This window comes from Sander vitreus, chromosome 23, assembly GCF_031162955.1.
Source record: "Sander vitreus isolate 19-12246 chromosome 23, sanVit1, whole genome shotgun sequence".
In the NCBI taxonomy this organism is placed as follows: Eukaryota; Metazoa; Chordata; class Actinopteri; order Perciformes; family Percidae; genus Sander; species Sander vitreus.
In genome coordinates this window covers 6,842,127-6,866,199 of record NC_135877.1, presented here as the reverse complement: position 1 = coordinate 6,866,199, position 24,073 = coordinate 6,842,127, and the positions used below count along the sequence as shown (strand labels likewise).

The window sequence follows — 24,073 nt, the reverse complement described above, 5'->3', positions numbered from 1 at the left end:
CACACTGGGCTCTCTGATTGGAGGAAATATAGACTGAACAGAGCAACCTTACTTCCTGTTCAATTATACGGAGGATTCAAAATGACTCAACGTTTGAAGCAAATGCATGAATAGATACTGAAAAAAATGTTATACTTTAATTGTAAAATAAAATATAAAACTAAAAGCTGAATTTAAATACATAGATTTAAAAAATGCATAATTGAATAAATAAAAAAAGTTGGTTGATAATTTCACAAAATAAATTAATAAATGTCTAATTTATTGCTACGTTTTTACAAATCTAAAATGATTTCATGCATTTCTCCATATAAAGATCTCGCAGCTAGCCAACATCAGCAGCAGCTTAAAGCTCAGTTTTATCCTCCACTATAATGTAAACGTAATAAGAGCTGAATCTGCCCTGTGAGCAATCATAATTTGCGATAAAGTTAGTTAACTAAATGTAAAAGAATATATGTAAAAGAATATATTTATTGATTTTCTGATTGATTAGCAACATTGATGTGTGTATGCTTTTAATTATTTATGCTTTTGGTTCGGCTTTCACTTGTTTATTCCTTTCTTCATCAATTCCTGTTTTCCCTGTATTTATTTCAGCATTGATTATGCATTCATTTTTAGTCCTCCATACAATTGCCACACTTTTCTAATCTGGATTTACAATGACCTGAAATGACATGTCATTTCCTCCAGGCTGCCGGGGGTTCAGTCTTATCTTAATATTTCACAACGCTGATCACTCCTTTCATCCCACTCTGATGACTATCATCCTATCATCCTGACCCGCACAGCAGTGACTTCAGCCCTGTCTGACTGACTGTACTGTAACATTTCCAGAGAACATAATCAGACATTGAATCCTGTTTAATTTCAAAACTACAAATCCAAAACTCTGCAAAGGAAAACAGTTGACTTTTTGTTTGCATTACTTTCATGCGCCCGGCTGTTAGCGTTGCCGGGGCGACAGTTGAGGTTGTTTTATACTTCCTGATCAACCGTCCCCTACTTCCTCCCCCAGCAGCCTCGCTGTAACAGCTGCCTCCCTTCACTGCCGCCTTCCCTCGTCTTCATTTTATTGATTTTTAAAGGGTGTAGCTTTGCTGTTAACACATTGATTTTAAAGCCACGTTGGCACAGGTTTTGGTGTACAAATAAACTAATATTGGTCTAACCCATAAAGAGCAACAGCTGATCATGGGTCGCAGTGTTTGCCCGAATTACATTGTGTCGCAAGACAAAATGTCATCATGGATGTTCCCTCAGTGTTTCACTCATTTGTGAGGACCCCAAAATATCCATTTTCAATTTTATTTAGTCCTATCAGTCATTGAGTAACAGCAGGTGTCACTTTTTGACTCACTTTTTCCCTTTTAGAAAAGAAGCTTCTGTATAATTGCACCAATTTTCCATGATTTCTCTGCAACTAGTCAGTTTCCATGATCTGAAACGGCTCTTTCTTCCTAGTCGGTATATCCTGTTTTCCAGTCCTGCTCCATTTAGACTAAAAGAACCATCTAATGCAATCAAAGTGACTCATTTGTAAAACTTTTGACTGATGTCTCCACTTTTCCCCGTCTAGAATACACCTCTAATATCCCCAAGAAATTCATGAAGAGGTGAAAAAAAGACAAGTACCGGAGTGGGGGGAGCGGTAGCGGAAGTCCTCCTTGGTGAGCAGCAGCAGGGCTTTGCCGTTCATTTGGAAAGAGCCGCTGGTGATTGGCCGCAGGGCGAACTCCTTCTCGGCCCATCGCAGCCACTGGGCCACGTCCTCCCTGCTCCAAAAGACTGGCTGTAGACCTGGAGGTGGAAGGGTTGGGGGAGAAGGGGGAGGAGACGAGGTTGAGACCAGAGTTTTTGTAAAGAAGCAACAAAGTGGAGGTGATGGGGAAGGGAAAGAAGAGAAGTAGGATGAGTTCAGTGGAGAAGAGGCAGAAGGACGGGGGTTGGGGGGCGAGGAAGGAAGAAAAGAAGGAAGGCAGGAAGGAGGGGGGGGGTGAAGGGGATGGCGATAAGGAGGAGGGAAAGGGGGCGGCGAGAGGAAGGAAGGAGGCAGAGGCAGTAAAAAGGATATTGAGGAAGTGGAGATAAAAGCCAAAAGGAGGGAGTGATTATGGGAACGGCAGCAGAGATAAAGGGAAAAAAAAGATGGAGGAGAGAGTCAGAAAGGGAGAGGAGGTTATAATAAAAGATTAGAAGATGATAGGTTAAGGGGAAGAATACAGAATGACTCACAAGGATAAAAAAAAAGGTGGCAGGGATATGAAAAAGACTGTTATGTTATCGGTTATGATCTGTGCTGCTCTTCTCTGAACTCCAGACGGACAGTTTATTAGTATGTGTATAAACGGACAAGGACACATGGGGGGAAAGAGAGCAGAGGAAACCGCTATGACAGTATCTTTTTTTTCCTTCCCTCGCACTCTGAAATGTTTCATTCACTGCCGTGGGAACAGTAGTGTAAAACATCTGCAGTGGTGACCAACAACAAGCAAGCAGAGGCATCTGGGAGAGACTGCGAAAAATGGGACAAATCTGAACAGAATCTCAATTTCATCCGAGTGTTGTGAATTTTAGTTGTAAAAAACATTTCTCAGATCTGCTGTGAATGCAGAAATAACCTTATTGGTGGAGCTAAAGTGCAGCATTTTTTTCTTCTGCGGGGAACTTGGCTAGCAGAATGGCAATCTGGTCAAAATCTAATTAAATACGTAAATTGCGGTAACATTTTATTTCATTCATGTACGATATTGCAGGGCTAACTACTAGCTTACCTAGAGAGCAACACGATTGTATTGTTAATTTGCCACCAGCAGCAACCACCATGGCTAATATGTTAAGGTAACAGCTGCTAAAAAGATACTGGCCTCAAGATTTTTTTCCCCCAGAAACATGAAAATGTTACAGTCTACATTTGATTATGACTTTGCCCTAAAATAACAATTCTAGAGTCTTGGTACAAGTATTGGTTTTTCGGTGCCTGCAAACACTGGTGCACAAGCGAGCTAGCTGAATGGCAAAGAAACCCGGTCAAATTCAGAATATAAACACAAGTAACGATTACATTATGTGTTATTAATCAATGACTTTTCAAGACTTGAAAGCTATGGTAGAGCTAACTTCACCCTAGCAGCAACCAAAACAGCTCAAGCTAATGTTTGAAGTGCATAAAATGCAGTTTCTCTATAGGCTACCAAATGCATATAAAATGTTCTCAAACTCTGATATTCTTGATATTGTCTGACATCACAACATATATTTTTAGTAAAACACAAAAGTTGCATCATTGTATCATTTTGCACTCTGCGTAACCCAACGATATAAAATATGACTCGGACTCGCCTTCTTCTCTCTTTCACACATCCACACACACACACACACACACACGCGCGCGCGCAACACTGTGTGTATATAGATCTCTATTCTCTGATCAGAACATCCATGACACCCACATAGAGCATAACTACTCATTTCTTACATCTCACTTATCGCCCGGCCCCCAAACACTTCCTCTGGGAGTCGGACAGCTGTTATCTTTGGCCGCCAGTGTCACACAAGTAATATGAACCTTGTGCTCACTTTCAGGTCTCTTACCCCCCCCCTCAGCTCCCCCCACCCGTCAAACGGAGGAAGTTTTCACAGAGAGCAATCAATATAAAATGAAACCCTGTCTTGATTGTCAGATTCCCATTTCGCCCCTTCCCTTCTCTTCCCCTATGTTCAGATAGTGGCACGGGCGCTGCCGATAAGCCCAGGAAGGCTGCGGTTATCTGAAGCACAGCTAACGGCCTGTCAAGCTCTGACCCTCAGCATGTCAGCAGACAGCCTAAGAAAGTGTCAGGGAATGGGATACAGGTGTTTCACAAGCTCAGGAGCTAGTGCTGGGCAGATAAGGAGCTATATTTCTTCATTTTGCTTGGGTTCTTGGCCAAAGTAATAATCATAGCTAGGCTACATTATCTCTAGCCGTATCTTAAATATACTGTATGTAAAAATTATTTTTCATACATATTTTTAAACATGATTAAAGCAGTATAGGTACCTTTAAACATCAGTAGTAAGAGAACGCATTTTAATATTCCCAGAAAACCAGTGATTTGTAATTTGAACTACTAAAATGAATTTGTTCCCTTTTGTAACTTTTACAAATGACTTCATAACGGATGCACTGGAAAAGTAACTACATCATTGACTTTGTATCAATATTGAATTGAGCGGCCATCTGCACCGCATGCGCCGAGCTGTAAGTCGGTCTCTGGTGGCTGACTTGTGAGAGCAGCGAGGCCGGGGCGGGCAGCAGCGCGGCCCGGGTCGCGAGGTCACTGCTGCGGTATGCTCTCTCTAGAGCCGGAGAGAGGTGCTGCTCTGCCAAAACCCCTGCGAGATCCGGTCTGCCGGCCTCAGCCATCTGCACAGAGCCCAAAGGAGGAAGAAGAAGGGGCCCAAACAAACGTGTCCCACAACGAACTTTGGCAGGAAGCAATCCAGCGTGGGCTCTGTTTCAGCACAGGAAACTTCCTGCGGTAAGGTTAGAGAGCGACGCCGGGAGGTTTATTAACGGACTGCAGGACGGAGACAAGAAAAGGAAGAGTGGAAACAGAAAGGAAAGACTGATGAGAGCAACAGCGCATAGTGTGTGAGGATGGGGAAAAATGAAGGCAGAGGAGTTAAAAATCGCATGAGGGCTAAACAAAGGCGCAAAAGGAGGAAGGAAATTGGAAACAGGAAGGGAAACAGATCCATAGCCAGTACGCAAGTGAAGTTCACAGAGTGGGACATCATGCTCAGCCCTGAATTCTAGCTCATACCTATTCTGGGATGTAACCAATATATGGAGCGAAGCCTGCAAGCTAGTTCAGACAGTCAACCCAAGTCAACACTCACATGGCATACTCTTATATCAACGCGTATCCAACGCGCCCTTTGATTATGGTGACGTGCTTGAGCAGTCTGTGCTCTGCTCACTTGTCTACTGTCATGCCAGCTGCCACACTGCTCACCTGAAAGATATGCTGTCACTTTCTGCTGCAGCTGTTCATACAGCATTTAAAAAAAGCTCCACACCAGCATCCACCTGTGGGTTCTGAGTCTACTTCCCCCTCCATCGTCACTCCCCACTCCTTGCTGTGCCGAGCTTGGGGCTTCCTTGTGGGGAGTGACGAGAGTCTACAGCTTTGCCTCTTTTTCGTACTCCGCTTACGTCACTCACGAGTCAATACAATGTACGAGTGCGGTGTTTGCAACATATCAGATAGGAAGCAGGACTCAGAAGTGTCTCCATTTTACAAAATAGTCGGAATACAGAGAAATGTAACAAAATGGATTTCATTCACAGGAGGAAGTGTGTCTTGGATGCTTAAGTATTTACTGCAGTATGGTATAAAAATGGTACTGCCTTGGGAATCAGATTGAATCTTTCCCAATAATATTTAACTCTGTATCCATATATCATACTAAGATAAATTGACAGTGGCAACAAACAACAAAATTCATTCTCATTTTTCTCTCTCCATTGATGCTTGTCTTAGTCCTCCATTCTAACACTGCTCAGCAGGCTGCCAAATCTATGACAGTTGTAGGTGGATCGTGCCAACGCTGATCGTATCTGATTTCAGCTGTAAAAGTCACATTCAAGTTGCAAATTTCAGGATGTTATTTTGTATCTCACATTCCCGCGACCAAGAAAGGAACGGAAAAGATGGAAAACTTTCTGTTGCAGTGCAGCCAGTGAGACACAAACATCCTTTGCTTACTTAGGAGGTGGAAAGAAAAATGGATGGCATGGACAGGGAGTAAGAGGAGAATAGAGAGAGCACCTTGGACCGTGACACTCTGTTCCTTCAACATATTCACACACTTCCCTCAGCTGATGATGAATGATGAATTTGTCCTTTCTGCTTGTTTTCTGTCAGAATCTGTTACAGATTTGTTGCAGGTTACAGGAAGAAAATCAATTTTGGTCTTCCTTGTCATCAGCTCTGCCTTTTGTTGAATGCATCTCAGATTTACAGTGTTCACAAGAGCAAGTATGTGTGTGTTTTTCTGAGTGTGTGTGTGTGTTTACATATAAAACCATAGCATGACAGCAGCAAGATCCCAAGCCCTTGACTAAACCGTGGGCTCCTAATCCTCTCTGATGACACATAATTTTCACTCTGTGGTTTCTAAGGCCCCCGCTCATGCACACCAACTCACATACACACACCGAGCGCACAAGTTGCAAAGCAACGCATAAGCGCTTGGGATGAATGAAGGGAAGAGGAGGATGAGATCACTGGTATCTTGTTTCGTTGTTGCAGTACAGAAGCCCTCAACTTCCCCTCACAGCCAGTCGAGTTAATGAGGGCCGTCCTGCTGTGGAGGTCCCGTCCAGACTCAGTTTAGCTCTGCACTTCTATCTAAAACTCACACTGCTGTCCATGTTTCTCTCACCCAACTAAAACTGCAATGACTACCTCTTGATACTCTGACAAAAATGGTATGTGTAACCCCCACCATGTCAAATTTTAAAAGGTCCATATTTTTTTTAAACATTGTGCTAACTGCTGTGTCCAAGCTCAGCAAAGATGAACAGACATGGTTAATTTCTTTGGGTCCGTTTCGGGAACTGATCATTTTGTCACTGATCTATCTGATTGATTTTGGGTTAGGGTATGCTGCTTTGTTAGCAAGCTAACTCTAGTATCTACTCATCCAAGTCTTCTAAATAAGCACAGTAGCTAATGTGTCAAGGAAAAATAGCAAATTAAAGTATAGACAGATAGTAGCAGGTGCATTTAAAGGGATATTTTTGTAGATTTTAATCCAGCTCTGTGTCATCTTTGTGTGGGCAGTGTGTTAAGATGAATGGTGCTTGGCCTCCCTCTATGGTGCACGTGCACAGAGAAGCAGAGCAGCGCCCTCCGACGGCTCTCGGCAGACCTCCGCTGCTCTGCTCCTCAGGGAGCTCCGTGCACTAGCACTACAGATGGAAGACATTCACTGCTCACACTGCCATGACACAAAGCAAGGATCAGAACATAAAGCGTTGTCCGAATTATGTAAATATTGCCGTAACCCAGTTCGACCCCCTGGTTTTTCGCCATTGTAATAGAAACTGTATAGAAAAAAAGATAAACCGTAGACATTTTTATATTTTCCAGCCCTAATCTACAACCAAACTTGTTTTTAACAAGTTTCTAACCTGGTTGGTAGATTTAGCCATCAAGTTGGACAGTACTTTCCTACAGTACTGGTTGACAAATGAGACAAAAGTAAAGTCTACACGTGAGCGCCAAGATCTTTTCTGTTCCAGGAAAATCTCAATTAGAATATGAATCATGAGGATCTAAGAAAATAACAAATGTATTGAAAAGAATCAGTGTTAATTGAAGTTATATTTCCTATTGTTACTTTGTAGCATAACAAGGTTTACCAAAGATCATGTATATTCATTTCCAATCATTTGCGAAATAGCTGTTGTGTTCAGACTTTCTAGTGCGTCACACACTTCTGAGCATTTCCTTTCTCTTTATTTGTAAAACTGCAACAAAACTGCGAACATGGTGTATTTTGAGTCACAGTGAAATCTCAGCCTCAGATATTGTTTACTGTCAAACTCCTGAATTTCAACAGTCTAAATATACACTAAGAGACAACTGATGCACATAAAAATGTAAGAGAGGATTTCAGCTTAGCCTGACCTGAATGAACTATAAACAAAAATGCAGTGCTGCATCGGTAAGGCTGGGACTTTGTTCTCCAAACTCAAAGCTCTTTAGTCACTCAGTTCTTTGGTAAATGTTTGCCTATTCTCTCAAAGCAGAAATAGGCGGATATTGGTCTTGCTATCTCAATAAAGAAAAGTGTTTTTTTTTCTCCAGACAGCAGGAGGAGGAGGAGGAGGAGGAGGAAGAAGAGGAAGGAGGGAGGAGGGGAAGGGCTGACCATGACCTGACACCCTGACTCAGGAGCATGTGGTATGAGAGCTACACATTTCCACAGTTAATGCTCACACTATTCATCTCCCCTCTCTTTGTGTGTCTCTCTTGACATTGATTCCCTTTCAGGTGGGCGCGGCAGTGGAAAATCCACCTCCACACACACACACTTTTACTTTTCAGTCAAAAGAAATCCCCCCCCTATCATTTTCATCCTACGCTTCCTCCACCGACATGCACGTGCCTATCCCCGTCCAGCAAATCTGGACTTCGTCCAGTCAAAACAAACGTAAAACAGATCATCAATCACACGGAACTTTTATGGCCAGGAAGTAGCACAACCTGTTTTTGATAGCTTGTTGTTGAGCACAGGAGCAAGCTGGCTCTTGTAGGTTAGTTCCTGAATCCAGCGTCAACTGCCACTCTTCCTTTTGTTCAGGAGCCAGTTTTTTCTCGCCTTGCAAAATACACAAGCTTCAAAGACATTTGTTCACTAAACCAAAAGGCCCCTACATGTCTGAAACCCACACACATAATCTTTTTTTTTTCTTTTCATGTGGAGAAAGTGAAGTCAGCATTTTGTTTTTTTAACACCTTTTTGTCTAAAACAATGTCTACTTGTGGACTCTCATACCAGGTTGCATAGGGCTACGACCTGTAAGTAGTACTTCTCAGATTTTTTTTTATTTAAATGATTTTCAGAAGTGAACCTATATGTGAACAATTTCTTGCAGCCAAAATCTGTTTTCATTTAGCTTTCTTGACCTTTCCCCACATTGGGAACCATTGGGCACTGATTTATGTCATTTATTTCCACGTTTTCACATTGTAGAGCTAAAGGAGTTTCAATGAAGGTTGACATGGAAAGTATTTCCTCATATTGAAATAGTGTCTTCATCTTTCTTGGCAAGTGCAACACTGCATTTCCCAGACTCACCGGTTAATTAAAGCCAAACTGATTTTACATGTCAGAATCTATTTACTAGTCACAGGAGTTCTATACAATATGTGAACACAGTTGTATAGTCTCTATTCTGTCTTTGTCAAATGTAAAATATCACTTAAGTAATATCCTCATGGGCTTCGAAACTTAAAATTCATGACAGAAAGATATCGGAAAAATAAAATGGGGATATGCACTACAAATTCCAAACTACCTTTTTGTTTGTTTTACTTTTTTTGTAAATAGCCCTAAAGGCTATAGTGCGCAACTATTTTATATTAATGAATGCGCAACATTCAAGCCATTTCCAAATAGGTTGATAGAAAGCTAATTAAGACTATCAGCTCCACAAAACACTCTCTGTATTTCTCAGTATGGCTAGCTTTACAAAATGGTGTAGTCCGATGATTTTAGCGCGCAGCAGCTTGAGTGATGTGTTTTACATCACCGCTGAGAAAGGACAACAGCAGCGTTCAGCTTTGGAGACTAAGAGGACATAACAATTACAAGATAATTACCTCTTGTTAAAAGTTCATGTTTTTTATTCCTCCGTGTACTCGTTGATTTGACGGGTTAAACACTACTAGCAACTGTGTGGAGGAGGGGTGGGGGTGGTGCGTGATCACTGAAGGCTTGTATCATGTGGACGCGCCGACAGTGTTGTTGTCATTACTTAGAATTCCTCACGGGGGGAGACAGAAACTACAGACTACAGCTTTAAGAACTAAATCTTCGAGGCATCTTGGTAGCCGAGTTGTTAAGCACATAATGGCAGTATTCCCGTTTTCCATAACTGTACCCGTCCATAACGTCAGTTAGTCCAGCTGGGGACATTTATTGCATGTCATCAGCCTATCTCAACCTGTCTGTCTCCACTATCTCTTTCAATGCAGGCAAAAACGCCAAAGTCGCCATTTGTTTTTTTTAATGTATTGTATAATGTTCTGCTATATGAAACAGTAAAGAATACTGGTTTCAAAAACATACTATCCTATAAAGATTTGATATAAGATAAGTAAACACAAAATTTGATAGATGGTGTTGCATTATGGGAAGTGTAGGATCCAGTGGTTTTGGATTTTAGACCATATTAGGGAATAGAAATCAGGATCTCTCAACCCGTGCTCCGTTAGTTTCGATCACTTTTGGTGTTTGTCCACTCCATGGTTTTTTGGTTTTCCATTATGGAAAAAAGTCCCTGGTACCTGCCAAAAGGTACTTAGCAGGTAGTTTTAGCATCACCTCCGACGAGGTTCCAGGCGAGCTGAGGCAATACCAAAAGGCAACATGACATCATGACTTCGAGTAAACATACACAGCACTTTCCTAAAGCCAAGTGGCGTGTTATCTGTACGCATTTTGAGCTATCTGCGTGTATGTCTAGGCTGTATACAGTGGACGGCAGTCTGCAACATCACAGTTATCACGAGGCTACGTGTTATCGCGAGGCTACGGTTGGGTTTAGGAAACGTCACACACTGGTTGGGTTTAGGAAAAGAAGAAATGGTTGAAAAGAAGAAACGGTTGGGATTAGGAAAAGAAGAACCGGTTGGGTTAAGGAAAAGAAGAATGGGGTTGGGTTTAGGAAAAGAACAAACGTGGAAATGAAACATCACACGTGGGACACAAAGGAAACGTCACACGCAGGACACGATCCCCGCTCTCCTGGGTGAAAGTCCTGTGTTTTCCTCATCTTCCGCCCTGACCGACCTCCCTATGCCGATTTTTGCCCTTTCATACAACTCACTACGGCGTCAATTCACACGCAATCACAAGGTAATGCAAGTCAATGGAGGCCAAACGGCTTGGATAAACACGCTAAAAACCGAGTATGCGTCTTGATAACACGCCAATAATGGCATACGAATTGGCGTGTCATACATACGCCACTTCATGAGATCAGTCTGCAAAAGGTGACGTGAAAACCTGCAGACTACTGATTGGTCGGAGAGAATCGTCACTAATCAGTGCGTCATCATTGCTAGCGACAGACAGGGGTGTCCTGAACAAACCCGCCACTTTTAAATAGTTTAGCCAGCTGTGTTTTAGTTTGCTGCCTCCAGCTTCTTTTGAAATAAAATGTGTCTTCCGGCTGTGGCAACAGCCACATGCCGAGAATCAAAAATAACACACCGACTATCTGTGTGTGTGTGTGTGTGTGTGTGTGTGTGTGTGTGTGTGTGTCGCGTTAGGTCATGGCAGTTGCCTGCGGCGTTGCTATGACGACCAGCCACGCTCGCCTCAAGCATGAACCTGCAATGGAAAATGGACGACACCCATTTGTTTTAAATCAGTTCCTTACACGACCCCCAACTCTATGAAAGTGCAGTATTAAATATCCAGAATGCCCCTTTATAATAGTGTTTTCTGCTGTTTAATGAAATTATTGTTGATTTCATTAACTGGATATTTATCAAGAGGAAGATGATTTGTACCTTTGTGACTTTTCCTATTAAAGCCTGAAATCAACACGCCGTCCGTCAGTAATGCGAGTGTGTGTTCATTGTGACGTTTAGAGTAAAGCAACCCCCCCCCCCCCGCCCACCCTGTCAGAAACGCCATGTGGAGTGTGTCGCGAACAGGAAGAGAAGGGGGGTGCGCTCAGCTTCACTCTCTGGCATGTGAGAACAGTTTCCCTTTCAAAAGAGAGCAAGTTCAAACACACACACACACACACATGCACACACACAACAACAACAACAACATTTATTCAGGAAGCGCTGTCTGCCCACTCAGGAAATTCCTGAGGACAAGGGCTGCTTCCAGGGGCAGGAAATTTCCCCTCAGAAAGACCAAACACACACACACACACAACGTAAAAAAAAAAAAAAAACACACATTCTTTATATCACCAATTCCCCACACAGTAAAATGGGTAATATACCACAAAGAGAGAGACCAAATGAAGGTGGTGTGGGGGGGGGGGGCGGGGTTGCAGTCATGTACGGTAACACACACACTTACTCATACACACACAGCATACACCTACATTACCTCTGGCAAGCTTTGCACAAAGACACAAGATTCACTCACACATCCACCCACTCGCACAAGCATGCATAGTGCAAACCCAGCTGTGAGCACATATACACACACACACACACACACACACACACACACACACACCAGGGAAACCAGCCAGTTTTGTTTCCATGGACATGGATTTTTTTTTAATCATCCATAGATATTTCTACTCTTGCAGCCACTCTCTTCTTTGTATTTCATGCATGTTTATTGTAAAAGAAGAATACTGGAACTCCTTGTTTTAGACCTTTAAATAATTCAGTATTTTCCCACTGACTAAGTTGCGTCATACTCTGAGTACGTGGGAGTCATGTCGAGCGATGATGCCTGGATTGCGATTGAATAAAAACCCGACAAATCCACGTCAACACAGCTTTTTTTTTGTGAAATCCCTCCCAGGCCTTTTAGTATTTGTCTCACTTTTGACACAGACAAAAAGACCAAACATCACACGTGGTTGATAGCACTCCTCCGCTTGCTGGTTAAAGCTGTCCATGTGTCTACTCACCGGCTAATACTGCTGGATGATTCTTCTAATGACTTGTTTAGTGGGGATTTTTTTTAAAGCCACAATGGAATAAAACAATTTCCTTTTTAATAATTGTGTAATTCAATTGTCCTAGTGTGACTGTCTATTTCCTGAAATGTCCTTTTATAAGAGTCCAAGCATATAGTTAACGGTGCATGAATAAAACTGTAGTAAAACTAAATGAAACGTGGTCACAACACGATAAACACATTACATTTAGTAAAGAAATAATTCAACATATTGGGAAACATGCAATATGTCGCACTTGAAGCAGTTTGGGTTTATTTGCTGAGTTTTATATACTCATAATTCTTTTTCTATTCTATTTATGGATGGTATCTTAATGGCTGAATGCACTTATTGTAAGTCGCTTTGGATGAAAGCATCAGCAGATGAATGCAATGTTAGTAAACAGATATAACATGTTGATTAGTAAGCTTTAAAGGTGCTGATAGGTGGATTTTTTTTGGACTTTGGACAAAGCCAGGCTTGCAGTTTCCCCCTTGTTTCCAGCCTCTGTGGCTTAAGCTTAGCTAACTGGCGCTAGCTGTAGCATTATGTTGAAGAGATAAATATGAGAGTAGTATTGATTTTCTCATCTAAATCTTGGCAAGAAAGCGAATAAGCAAATTTCCAAAATGCTGAACTGTTCCTTTCAAGCTTTAGAGTTTAAGAATATAGTTAACGCATGCTTCAATAAAACCACATCGTCTTCATTTTAACTGCTTTCTGATCAGATCCAATGAATGGAAAGAATATTTAAAAAAAAAATGTATTGAAGATTCAGTGCTTCACAGTACAACAGACAGAAGGCACAATGGAGAGAACAATATTCATAACTAATAATATGAAAAACCTGCTAAAATGCAAAAGATGAAAAAAAAAAAGATGTGGAAACAAGTTAATTAAAAAATCTATTTTAGGGAGTGATAGGAAAATAGGGGTTAGGGTTTGATGTCTGTCTGAAAGGGTTAAAATCGAGTCTGGTAGCATTCTTCTTTAGTGTGAGGAGCAGGCTGCAACTCTCCCCGATCTAATCCACTTCCTCCCCAGGAAATGGAGAAGGCGGATTTCTGCCCACACTGCAATTTCCTCCCTCATTCTTTTGCTTTCTGTCTTCTTTTTTTTCACCATCTCCTCCTCCTCCTCCTCCTGCTCTTACTCTCCTCTCCCCCCTCAGGACAGAACTCGCTGTGAGTGTGGGGGTTAATGGACGGCTTGTTTCCCAACGCATGTGTGTTTAGATAGGCAGGAGGAGAAAGGACGAGGAGAGGTGTTTCAGACTGCGTGCTCTGTGACAAAGACGTGTTGCTGTCTGTCTAAAGAGTGGATCCCCACCAGCGGCAGCCATAAACTAAACACTGAAGAGAAATAAAAGTGACACTTCCCTGACCTGCAGATGTGCGAGAGGCATGTCTGTGTGAGGAGCTGTGTTTGAAACCTGATTTAAAAAAAAAAAAAAAAAGAAAAGTAGGACTTCCACATGCCTGCGGATATGAACTGACCCATCGGTTTACTCGACAGGAAACATAATGCGGACCTGTTGAGCGTTCTTCCTTTTTCTGCAACAATGCAAAAGAGGAAGAAGGCTGAGGGAGTTTCCTGTGCGTCTCGTCCAGCCCCGGCAGCTGCCCAGTCAAGCGCCTCCACAAAAGCCATGAACTTCACACTTGCTTGATAAAAAAATAAAAATAAACTGGTTAAATATTAACGGACGCATGGACAAAGCAGCTCAGGGTTACTCTTTGAACATCGGGCCTATCTCTTGGCACAGCTCCAGCCCCACCTGCTCTATGATTGGTTAAGCAACAGTGAGCCAATGCGAATGAACCAACGTATCAGTGTGGCTTCATTAAAATATGAAAAACTTATTTCAGTAGATTTTTTCCTTTACTGCCGCACCTGCAGACTGTTTGCTTCTCACGTTGTATTCTCTCTTGGTTTGATTAATACCGGAAAGTCAGTTAGTGTCAAACCGGACCTACAACTGGTTTTCCTTTGTCTGAAGCAAAGTGAAAAAAATGTCCTTATTCAAAGTATCTTATCATATTATATCAGTGCGTCTAAACAAAAGCCACATGATAGGATGGTATGAGCTTGTTTTTCACTCATCAAAAACCAGTTTGAGTCCAGCAACTTCAGCTTTAGCTAATCATGCTGTTCATACCGGTTAAAGCTACCAGTGTTTAAGCCTACCAATCAAACCTTCCCTAATAATAAAAGGTGCCTTGTCCAGTTTTTTTTCTAAAGAAACAGTTCAAGTTATGTTAACATTCAGTTTTACTCGCAAAAACACACCGTGTGTATCCTTTAGGTCACACACGTGCTGAATGCATTTACTTTCTTATAAAATATTTGCAAAACCATTTTTTAAACTATTTTAAATCCTGCATTGCAACGTTTTTTTAGCAGTCTAACTTTTGTTTTGGCGAATTGTGACATATTGCAACAGTAGCACAAGTAGAAAAGAGTCCTCACGTCAGCTAACTGACTCAGTGATGTCTGTTTTACAACAATATCTACCTACAGTTTGCTAAAATTAGCTAATATTAACTGGTCATACTGGACCAAGTAAGGTTGTATCAGCAAAACGTTTATTGGTTATGAATTTCACTTTTCCTAAGAGGAAAAATATGTCATTTCTGCTTCCAAAAGTTACGTAGTCTCGCTTTAAGAGTTACTTCTTTAAGCCAATTTCAACAACCTGCACAGTTGTGCCAATAACCCATTTTTCTCTGGCGCAGGAAGATGACTTAATCAGCCTCCCAAGCTCTGATTGGCTCACTTGTTTTTCAACAGGAGAATGGCCGTCATTGAACACTAAGCCGTTAGAATCGATAACAAAGTCTGAGATGTGGGAAACGATTCAGACCTAAATTTATTCCATAATGGTGAACATTTCACTGCCTTTATTTTTTCCCATCATTCAACTATTCGTAGTGCAGTTGCAAGCAAGGACTAATTCACCTTGCTGATGCATTTAAGGAGGCTCAAGGACGCCTCTGATTCAGTGCTTATAATATATAAAGAAAGAAGAAATATATAAACGTCTTGTGTACTGAATGGGTTTAATGAAAACATCATCCTTGAAGAAGAAAACATGCAGAAATAGATGAATTGAAGCATCAGTTCAGCCATATTCATATTCTGATCTGCTTGGCTTTCCACTTTGCTTGCTGTATCCATGTCCTGCACTTGAGTTGTGATGGGGGATTTTTCTAAATACTTGGTTCTTAATCCTACTAAAATGTGCAGGGGTCTTGGTCCCCTTACCCCAGCCCTATACTTCTTCAACCCTTTCTCTTCAGTTTGTCATCCCTTTTTCATCTTCTTCTATCATTCCCACCCCCTGTGTGTTCTCCGCGGCACATTATCTGTACCTGGCTGCTGTGTAGCTGTTGGTTATTCCAGTGCAGCAGGTCTGTCAGTTATGGTCCAGTGGAAGCATGTACGGTTCAGGTGTCAGACCCCAGATCTGCTTCAACACCTTCCAACTGAGAGGTCCAACATGACCGGGCCGGCACTCATGCAGTGATAATGAGGTGCGTTCGTGTGTGTTGTCATAATGGGATGTGATAGCTTTTAACTATTAGTGATATTCCACAACATTTTTATGTCTTCATGTTGCCTTGGTAACACTGTCTATAGCTTTCGTTTGCTGTTCTAAAGTTTCCTTGCAGAAGCCGAAACTGGATTTACAGAAAATCCAAAGATGTCACAGTCCCGCCCACACAGTTTGATTGACAGGTGATTTCTGGGATGAGACATACAAAAATCGGACTTCTCAGATTACCACTTCAGCCAAACAGAAACATTTCCAGCACAAGATTCTAAAAACCCTGACAAAAATGACGTGTGTGTGTGTGAGAGAGAGAGAGAGAGAGAGAGAGAGAGAGAGTGTGTGAGAGACTCACGCAGGTGCGCAGGCAGCCTGGCAGGCTCGTCCTCCATTCGGCTGGCTGGCCTCGCGGCGGGAGCATGGACGGGGGAGGAAGTGGAGTTTGGCAGCGGGTTCGCGGAAGGACTGAAAGAGCTCCTCTCCTGCTATGAATAGACACAGAGACACAAAGCATGGCTCACAAAGCTCCACGGCGCACCGGCCCTGAACCCAAACAGCCCCACGCCGACTCGCCTCACCGTGCACCCACAACATCGGCTAGCCATGGTCTCATCTCTGCAGACAGGGGAGTATGTGCTTCTAATAAAATGCCATGCTGTGTACACACATTCAGGTGATGCACATATCCAGAACCCCACACACGCCTTAGCACGTGTGTTGCTTTGCAGTGCAGTCAAGTCCTAAACAAACCAGTGCTCTGTTGTAAAGATGGCAATCTCAGCCTCCTCAAGATGCAGCAGTGGTTCAGTGGCATCACCAACCATTTGCTCTATAAAATGTCTGAAAATAGTCAAACATTCCCATCGCAATTTCCAAGCGCTTGGGGACCTGCAGATGTTTGACCGCTTTTGCTCGATAAATGAAGCATTTCATATGTAATCCAATTTTTTTGATGACGTTTTGGCGATTGACTAATTGACTAATTTACTAATCCGGGGATACTCAACTTGCTTTGCCCGGTGGACACTTTTGCTAAATGTTTTTGTTAATAAACAAACGTTGATAAAAAATAATCAGATGAAATGAATAAACATTAAAAGCCCAAAACTTATCTTTGAAATTCTTCATTTTCAAATATAACTGATGCCAGGTGGGCATTTGAGGACATTTAGGGCTTAGGATCCTCTTCTGACACTTTTTTGTTTTATAAACAAGCTCTATTTGTAATGCATTCTTGCGCCTTATTTACATGCCAAGTAAAAAAAAAAATGTACGTGTGACATTTATTTTCATTATGAATTAGAAAATGGTCTGCGGGCCACCCCCACACCCTTTTGGGGTGCGTTGAATACCGCTGTACTAAACATTTTCAGACATTTGTTCCCGGCACACACAAGGAAGTCTACATTTTTGTAGATAAACCATAATTTCATCATTATTTACATTGTAATTTTTGTAGATTCATTAATAGACTAATACAGAGCTGACACGATTAGACGTTTAATCAATGAGTTGATTGACAGAAAAGTATTTGGCAACTATTTTGCTAACCGATTTGTAGTTGAAGTTATTTTTCAAGCAGAAATGTTTAACATTTGATGGTTCCGACTTCTCAAACGTGAGAATTTGCCACTTTTCCACCGTCTTATATTAACATTAACCTGACGTTTTATAGCCTAAACAATTAATTGATACATTTAGAAAATAATCAGCAGATTATTGTAGCCGTAGAATAAATCTACAAGTGAGTGAAAATCACCCATATGGATTTCTGATCTTAAGTCAGTAGTAATTAGAATATGGGTCATTTTTAATCTTGTCATGGCAAACTGTTCATTTCAAATACCAGGATATTTTGAACTTTACAGCAAATATTTTAGAGGTTTTTTTTCAGGCTGGTAAGTAACCTGTATATCTGTATTTTGATGATCCCTTTCAAAAGGGACAAACGGACAAATGCAGATCCCTTTTCTTACAGAGTCAGTACAGGCCAGATGTGGTAGCAACAAAAACAAGGACTAATTGTTTAACTTTCTAATTTACAGTTTCCGCAATTTCCTTTACCACAGAAACGCCTGTCACATCTCCAGGCACATGTACACCCATCCATGTGTGAACTGAGGATATTAAAAAGAGTATTTCGATGTTTTGATGAACATAAACCCCCAACTGAGAAGTCTGTGTGTGAAATCAGATCAGCTTTTTAATAATTGATCAACTGTTTAGGTCATTTATCCAAAAAACAAACATTTCCTGAATTCTTCCTAAATGTGCTTGCTGCATCTCTCCGTTTTATATGATTCTAAACGAGATCTGGTTAAGGCTCTGACAGACCAACCCGACGGCCGACCGTCGGTAGAAAAGGCAGTCGGACTGATCAGTCGGCTCCCCGAGGTCCAAAAAGTGCCTCGGAACACACCGAAGCGACGGCAACTCGAGCGTACTTTCTGCGTGAGACGTAATACGTCTCCATTAGGGTTGGGCATCGAGAAACGATTCCTACTTGGAATCATTTCAAAAATTACGATTCCAGTAGAATTATTTCTTTATTGGAATCGTTTAGAATCGTTTGGAGGATTTTTTTTCAAATCTGATCATGGGTTCCAAATTTAATATGCACAAGTTTTGGTTTCCGTAGTGTGGCTTTATTTTACAATGAAAAAGCCCTGTAAAACTGCAACCCACCATTGAATCAAAATAAAACTTTCCTCTTTTTTGTGAAATAAGCATGTGACCCGATTCAAAAGAATCGGAATCGAGAATCAATAAGAACCGGAATCCAAAGGAAGAATCGGAATTGGAATCAGAATCGTTAAAATCCAAGCGATGCCCAACCCTAGTCTCCATAACAGCAGGCGGAAATGACGAACGTGTCACGTGGGTCTGGCTTCTCCAGCCGATAGTAATGGCGGCTCGTTCGGAATACGATCTCATATTTTACGAAGATAGTTCACCGAAACGTGTTTCTGAAAACATTTTAAGTGAGAAATAGGCCATGCAGTTGCTGAATCCGTCTGTTTTTTTTTGATCGACAAAGGTCAGTTTAAAAGATTTTCGTCAGATCTTAAGAGGCGTTCGTCACGCTCATCCCGCTCATCATTTCCGGTAAGTGTTTTAACATAAGTGCACTGATTCGCTGGTCAAGGGCTAGCACTCCACCAATCAGATTGGTCATTGAGTTTGACTGCCCACTGGCCGATTCAACAAGTCAAATCGGCCCAAATTAAAGCCGATGGCTCCTCCGACAGACGACTGCACGGAACACACCGAACATACTTGAGTCACCGACCTCGCCAGACTGTCCGACGGCCGATAATCGGGTTGGTGTGTCAGGGCCTTTAGGTTTTGGACTGTCAGTCTGAGTAAACCAGCAATTTTAAATATGTCACTTTGGGCTCTGGGACATTGTCACAGGCATTTTCACTATATTTAGACCACTGTATAAAACTAAATAAATAATAAATTATTCAGAAAAATAATCAGCATATTTTTCCATAATGAGAACAGTTGTTAGTTGCAGCCCTCTCCAGGACACTTAGATTTTAGACACTCAAGCTCTGCCACTGTACACTTATTGAATCTAGGGTTAAGGTATGAGGTTTTCCAGTTTGCGGTCGTTCATTTTCTGAGACTGGTTTCCTTTCCTGCAAATGAGGGCAGAGCTTGAAGCCACTTTAGTTTCTTGAGGAAATGAAGCTCAATTTTTTTTTGGTGCCGTTTCTCCCTTCAGTTTCAGCCTGCTGTCAGCACCCAGCCACTGTGAGACCTGCACACCAACTGTACACACCAGGAATTTCCTGTGGAAGCCAAGCAATCATCTTTTAGTCTTCTATTTCCTCTACTCAGAGGCTAAGGCTTCTCTTCCATCCACTTTTTTAAAAAGTATGTTGTCTAGTTGGAAAAGTTCTCCGAGTGGAGTGCTGATCATTCTACAATAAGCAACTGCAATCGTGGACTGACATCAGACTCAGCAATGAGAATACATCCCATATTAACAAACCACCATATTGCACTGGTATTGAACTGCTTACATAGAGGCAGACCTCATCTTCTCCAATACTATTTCTATAATGGTCATATTAGGGCTGCAACTAGTCTACATCCTTGACGTTCCACTTCTGGGATTGCTCCGTTGCCGCCGGAAAATCCGCCAGATTTCACTCATTTAGGCCGGATATCCGTTGCCTTGGGCTTCCTTTGAGTTAGCATTTTAAACCCTGGGGGATTTCTGAGGACTATGGTTAACTGCTCCTCAGATCTCTGCAGGGTAAATCCAGACAGCTAGCTAGACTATCTGTCCAATCTGAGTTTGAAACAACTTTTAAAAACGTACACGTTTCACCAAAACAAGTTCCTTCCGAGCCTATTTTGCAGCGGCACCACAGCTTTTCTCCAAGACGATTCTGATTGGTTTAAAGAAATGCCATTAAACCAGAGCACGTTTTCCTCCCATCCCCGAATGCTATGTGAAGTAGCCAGATTCTCCTCCAGCGCGCTTTGGAGGAGGGTCTGGCAAAGCGAGACTAGGCAACTAACGATTGTATCAACAATTAACCTTAAAAATAGGGCAAAATAAATGCCCCTTGTGTTGTCTAACCAACAGTCCAAACCCCAAAGATATTCAGTCGAAAACACACAAAAGCAGCAAATCCTCACATTTGACAAGCCTTTTTTTGCTTAACTGCACAACGGAAACAATGAATCGATTATGAAAACGAATTGTTCAGCTCTAGTTCCATAGGGACTCAGAGCAAGTCTGTGCTGATCTTCACCGACTCTGTTCTCTCACAATCTTACTCTTCCTAGGGCTGCAACTATAGATTATTTTCATTACTGATTAATTAATGATTATTTAGATTACAACATGTCAAACATGACATCACAAGTGCAGTGTGTTCAAATTGTTTACACAGTGATCAGCAGCCACAAAATATCACTATAATTATTTATTTTTTAAAGCAAAGCAGCAACTAATAATGATGTTGCTTATAGATTTATCTGTTGACCGTTTCTTTTCAATTAATCAATGAGTCAGTTAGTTTTTAACATAAAATAGTGAAAAATGAACATCTGAATTTTCTGCAGCCCAAAACCCCAAACATATTGGTTTAAAATTATGTTAAACAAAAGCAGCAAATCGTCACATCGTAGAAGGATTTAGGCTCAATAACAATCGATTATCTTAAAGTTGGCCATTCATTTTCTATCCATCCAGTATTACCAGCTCTAGAACTGAGGAACCTTTCTTTTGAACATTTGTTAAGTTGTTTTTTTATATGGTTACTTAAAGTGCAGTATAGCCTACTGAGTTTGTCGATGGCAGTACTCCTATTCTATTCCAGTATTCCTTATGTGTAGTGTTGTGGCCTATCCAACAGTGAGTTAACAGCTCTTTTTTTAATCACTAATGTTTTGTTGTGCCTGCACGAGAATCCTCTTAAACGCTTTCACTATCGCTTCCGTCACTATTCGCGTTTTATAAACGTGTAGGTAACAACATGCTCACCCACAGTTCACTTTTTCAGGCGGTAAATCAAACGTGTTTTAACGTGACCCACAGACAGTCACGACTTCTTCCCATCAGCAGAGTGGAGGCGAACTCAAAGCGTGCAGCCGCGAGCAACAGATGACTAGCAAAACAAACGCGCCTCAACTGAATGGCGCTACAGCTCGGTGAGAGCTCCACGTCTGTTCGAGGCGATATGCTACACTGTAAATCCCTGCAGTGAGTACCACGGGCATACTATGAGGGATTAAAACCTTTTAATGGAAAGTGTCAAAGGGAGACAAAGAGGACTGCGTTACCTTGTTCGCAGCGGAGGAGGATTCAGACATTATCTTCCGTCAACTTCTCTCCTTCTCCTTCCACTTTTCCGTTGTGTCCTCTTCTTTATCTCCTTCTCTTTCCTATAGAAACCCAAACAGCAGGAGCGGAAGCGGCAGTCCGACTGCTCGGTTTGTTGTTGTGGGAGAAGTTGCTTTTTTCATATAGCCTGCTTTTTCTTTTTTTCTTCTTCTTTTATCTGCTGGTCGGCTCCATAGCGCGGCTGTCGGTGTGAAAACTTCTTTTGTCTGCGTGTGTTTTCCCTTCCTATGTCGGCAGCGTGCTGGTTAATAATCCCTTCCTGGAAGAGCAAGTCTCTCTCTCTCTCTCTCTCTCTCTCCCCCCCCCCACTCACACACACACACTCGCGTTCTCTCTCTCCCACTTTCGCTCGCTCTCTCTCTCTCATTGATCTAGATGTGTGTAAAACGGCGAAATGACGTGAATTCCCAGCATTGAGCCTTGCCCCCTTTTAAAGGGAAACCCGAAGCAGGAAATCGCAGCAGGTCGCAGTTGCAGGCTGAGAGATTCACAGACAGACTGCTTTTCCCTATTGATTGTTTTAATCAAAGCTTCATGCAAATGCGACACAACAGGCTAAACCGCCATGCTTTCATTTAAAAGCAAAAGTGTAACTCGTTGAATATCCTAAAGGTATCACTATGTAAGATATAGGAACTCCATATGAAACGAATTATTTCTTACCTAATTAATACATAGGGTATTTGTATAATGGTCATACTATTAAATATGACATAGCCTATTGTTTTCAAACTTTAAAGTCTTACATTGACTAACCACTCAAGAGATCTAATACAAAAACTCTGATACAAAAAAGCACAGGCTACTGAAGGCATACTATGAGAAAAGGGAAATTAATATTACATGTTGAATAGCATATAAGACAAAAAGGACTATACCCAAAGCTTTAAAATGTGTGTTGTCATGGTGATCCTAAAAATCAATGCATCAAATCAAAATTTAAAATGACTTCTATTGGCAATTTTTCCACTCGTTAACAAAAAAAAAAGAATAAAGTATTAGTAACTTGTTAAAGGGGCATTTTATTTTATTCGACTGATCAGCTTTATCAAAGAAAAGGCATTTTGGTATGAGGTGGTTGTCAAAGTGAGGTCCAGGGTCCGGCAGAGGTCCTTCCAGGTTTTTAATGTTTATATTTATTATGCAGTATTATATTTATTATGCACTGGCCAAAGAAGCACGTCAATTTCATTGTATACATGATGTGCTATGACAATAAAGATTCTTATCTTCTTATCTTCAGTTGGTCCAGTTCTCCAGAGGGGTAAAAAGTTAAAATGTGGCTGTGTCCACATTAGTATGTGTGGTGCTGGAATTCAGTACTGGACTTGAATATGTGAATGAATACTGCACTGGCAGAATTGATAAAGCTGCACCAATCAATATTTTGGGAGTCAGCTGAGGTGGTTCGGGCATCTGGTAAGGATGCCCCCTGGGCACCTTCCTAGGGAGGTGTAAGCACGTCCAGCTGGGAGGAGGCCTCGGGGGAAGACCCAGGACTATAGGTGGAGGGCCTGGGAACGCCTCGGTACCCCCCAGTCAGAGCTGGCCAATGTGGCATGGGAAAAGGAAGTTTGGGGTCCGCTGCTGGAGCTTATGCCCTCGCAATCCGACCCCGGATAAGTGGATGACTATGGATGGACAATCAATATTTTTCAATTGATTAAATGACCGTGTGTGTGGCTGGGTTGGCTCAGTGGGTAGAGCAAGCGTACAAATACTGAGAGGCTTATGCCTTGACGCAGAGGTCCAGGGTTCGAGTCGGACCTGTGACGATTTTCTACATGTTCTCACACCCCCCCCCCCCCCCTTCTCACCTAGCTGTCCTATCGATTAAAGGTGAAAAAGAACAAAAAAAACAATTTACTGTGTGTAATGTAAATGGAGACTATTATACCAAAACCGAGCTAAAGAGAGAGTATAGAATATGATAGAGAATATCATACCTACATTCATCATGTAGACACAAATCCAAATGATTGTTAATGTTTTTTTGTATCTGCTGGATGTGTAGATAAGTACATCTAATTATTTATGACTTGTGAAGTTTACCACTTTAGTAGTTGGTAATGTGTCAATGTTGTATTTACAGCTTGTTCTGCTGCCCCCAAGTGGCCAAAAAATAGTTAATACTGCTTTATTTAGCTGCTGCACAATTGGCACAAGTTTCCCCTCAGATGGTGCACTAAACTAACTACCTAACCTTTGATGAGTGACAAACTGAAGGAAA

At 41.7% G+C, this 24,073-nt stretch overlaps 1 protein-coding gene across 3 annotated transcripts in view; it reads right to left on the bottom strand.

Annotated features, from left to right (window-relative positions):
- The window catches only part of etv6 (ETS variant transcription factor 6), a 29,699-nt gene extending 7,548 nt beyond the window's left edge, over positions 1 to 22,151 (bottom strand). The window contains exons 1-3 of one of the 3 annotated variants that reach the window (XM_078281372.1): positions 21,783 to 22,151; positions 16,333 to 16,462; positions 1,639 to 1,803 (exon numbers count right to left, since the gene is read on the bottom strand). In XM_078281372.1, the coding sequence (XP_078137498.1) occupies positions 1,639 to 1,803; positions 16,333 to 16,462; positions 21,783 to 21,812 (325 nt within the window). In that variant the 5' untranslated portion in view covers positions 21,813 to 22,151. The remainder of the gene's footprint in view (positions 1 to 1,638; positions 1,804 to 16,332; positions 16,463 to 21,782) is intronic. The other 2 variants (XM_078281374.1, XM_078281375.1) reach the window with 2 other exon arrangements.
- Between the last annotated feature and the right edge of the window lie 1,922 nt (positions 22,152 to 24,073).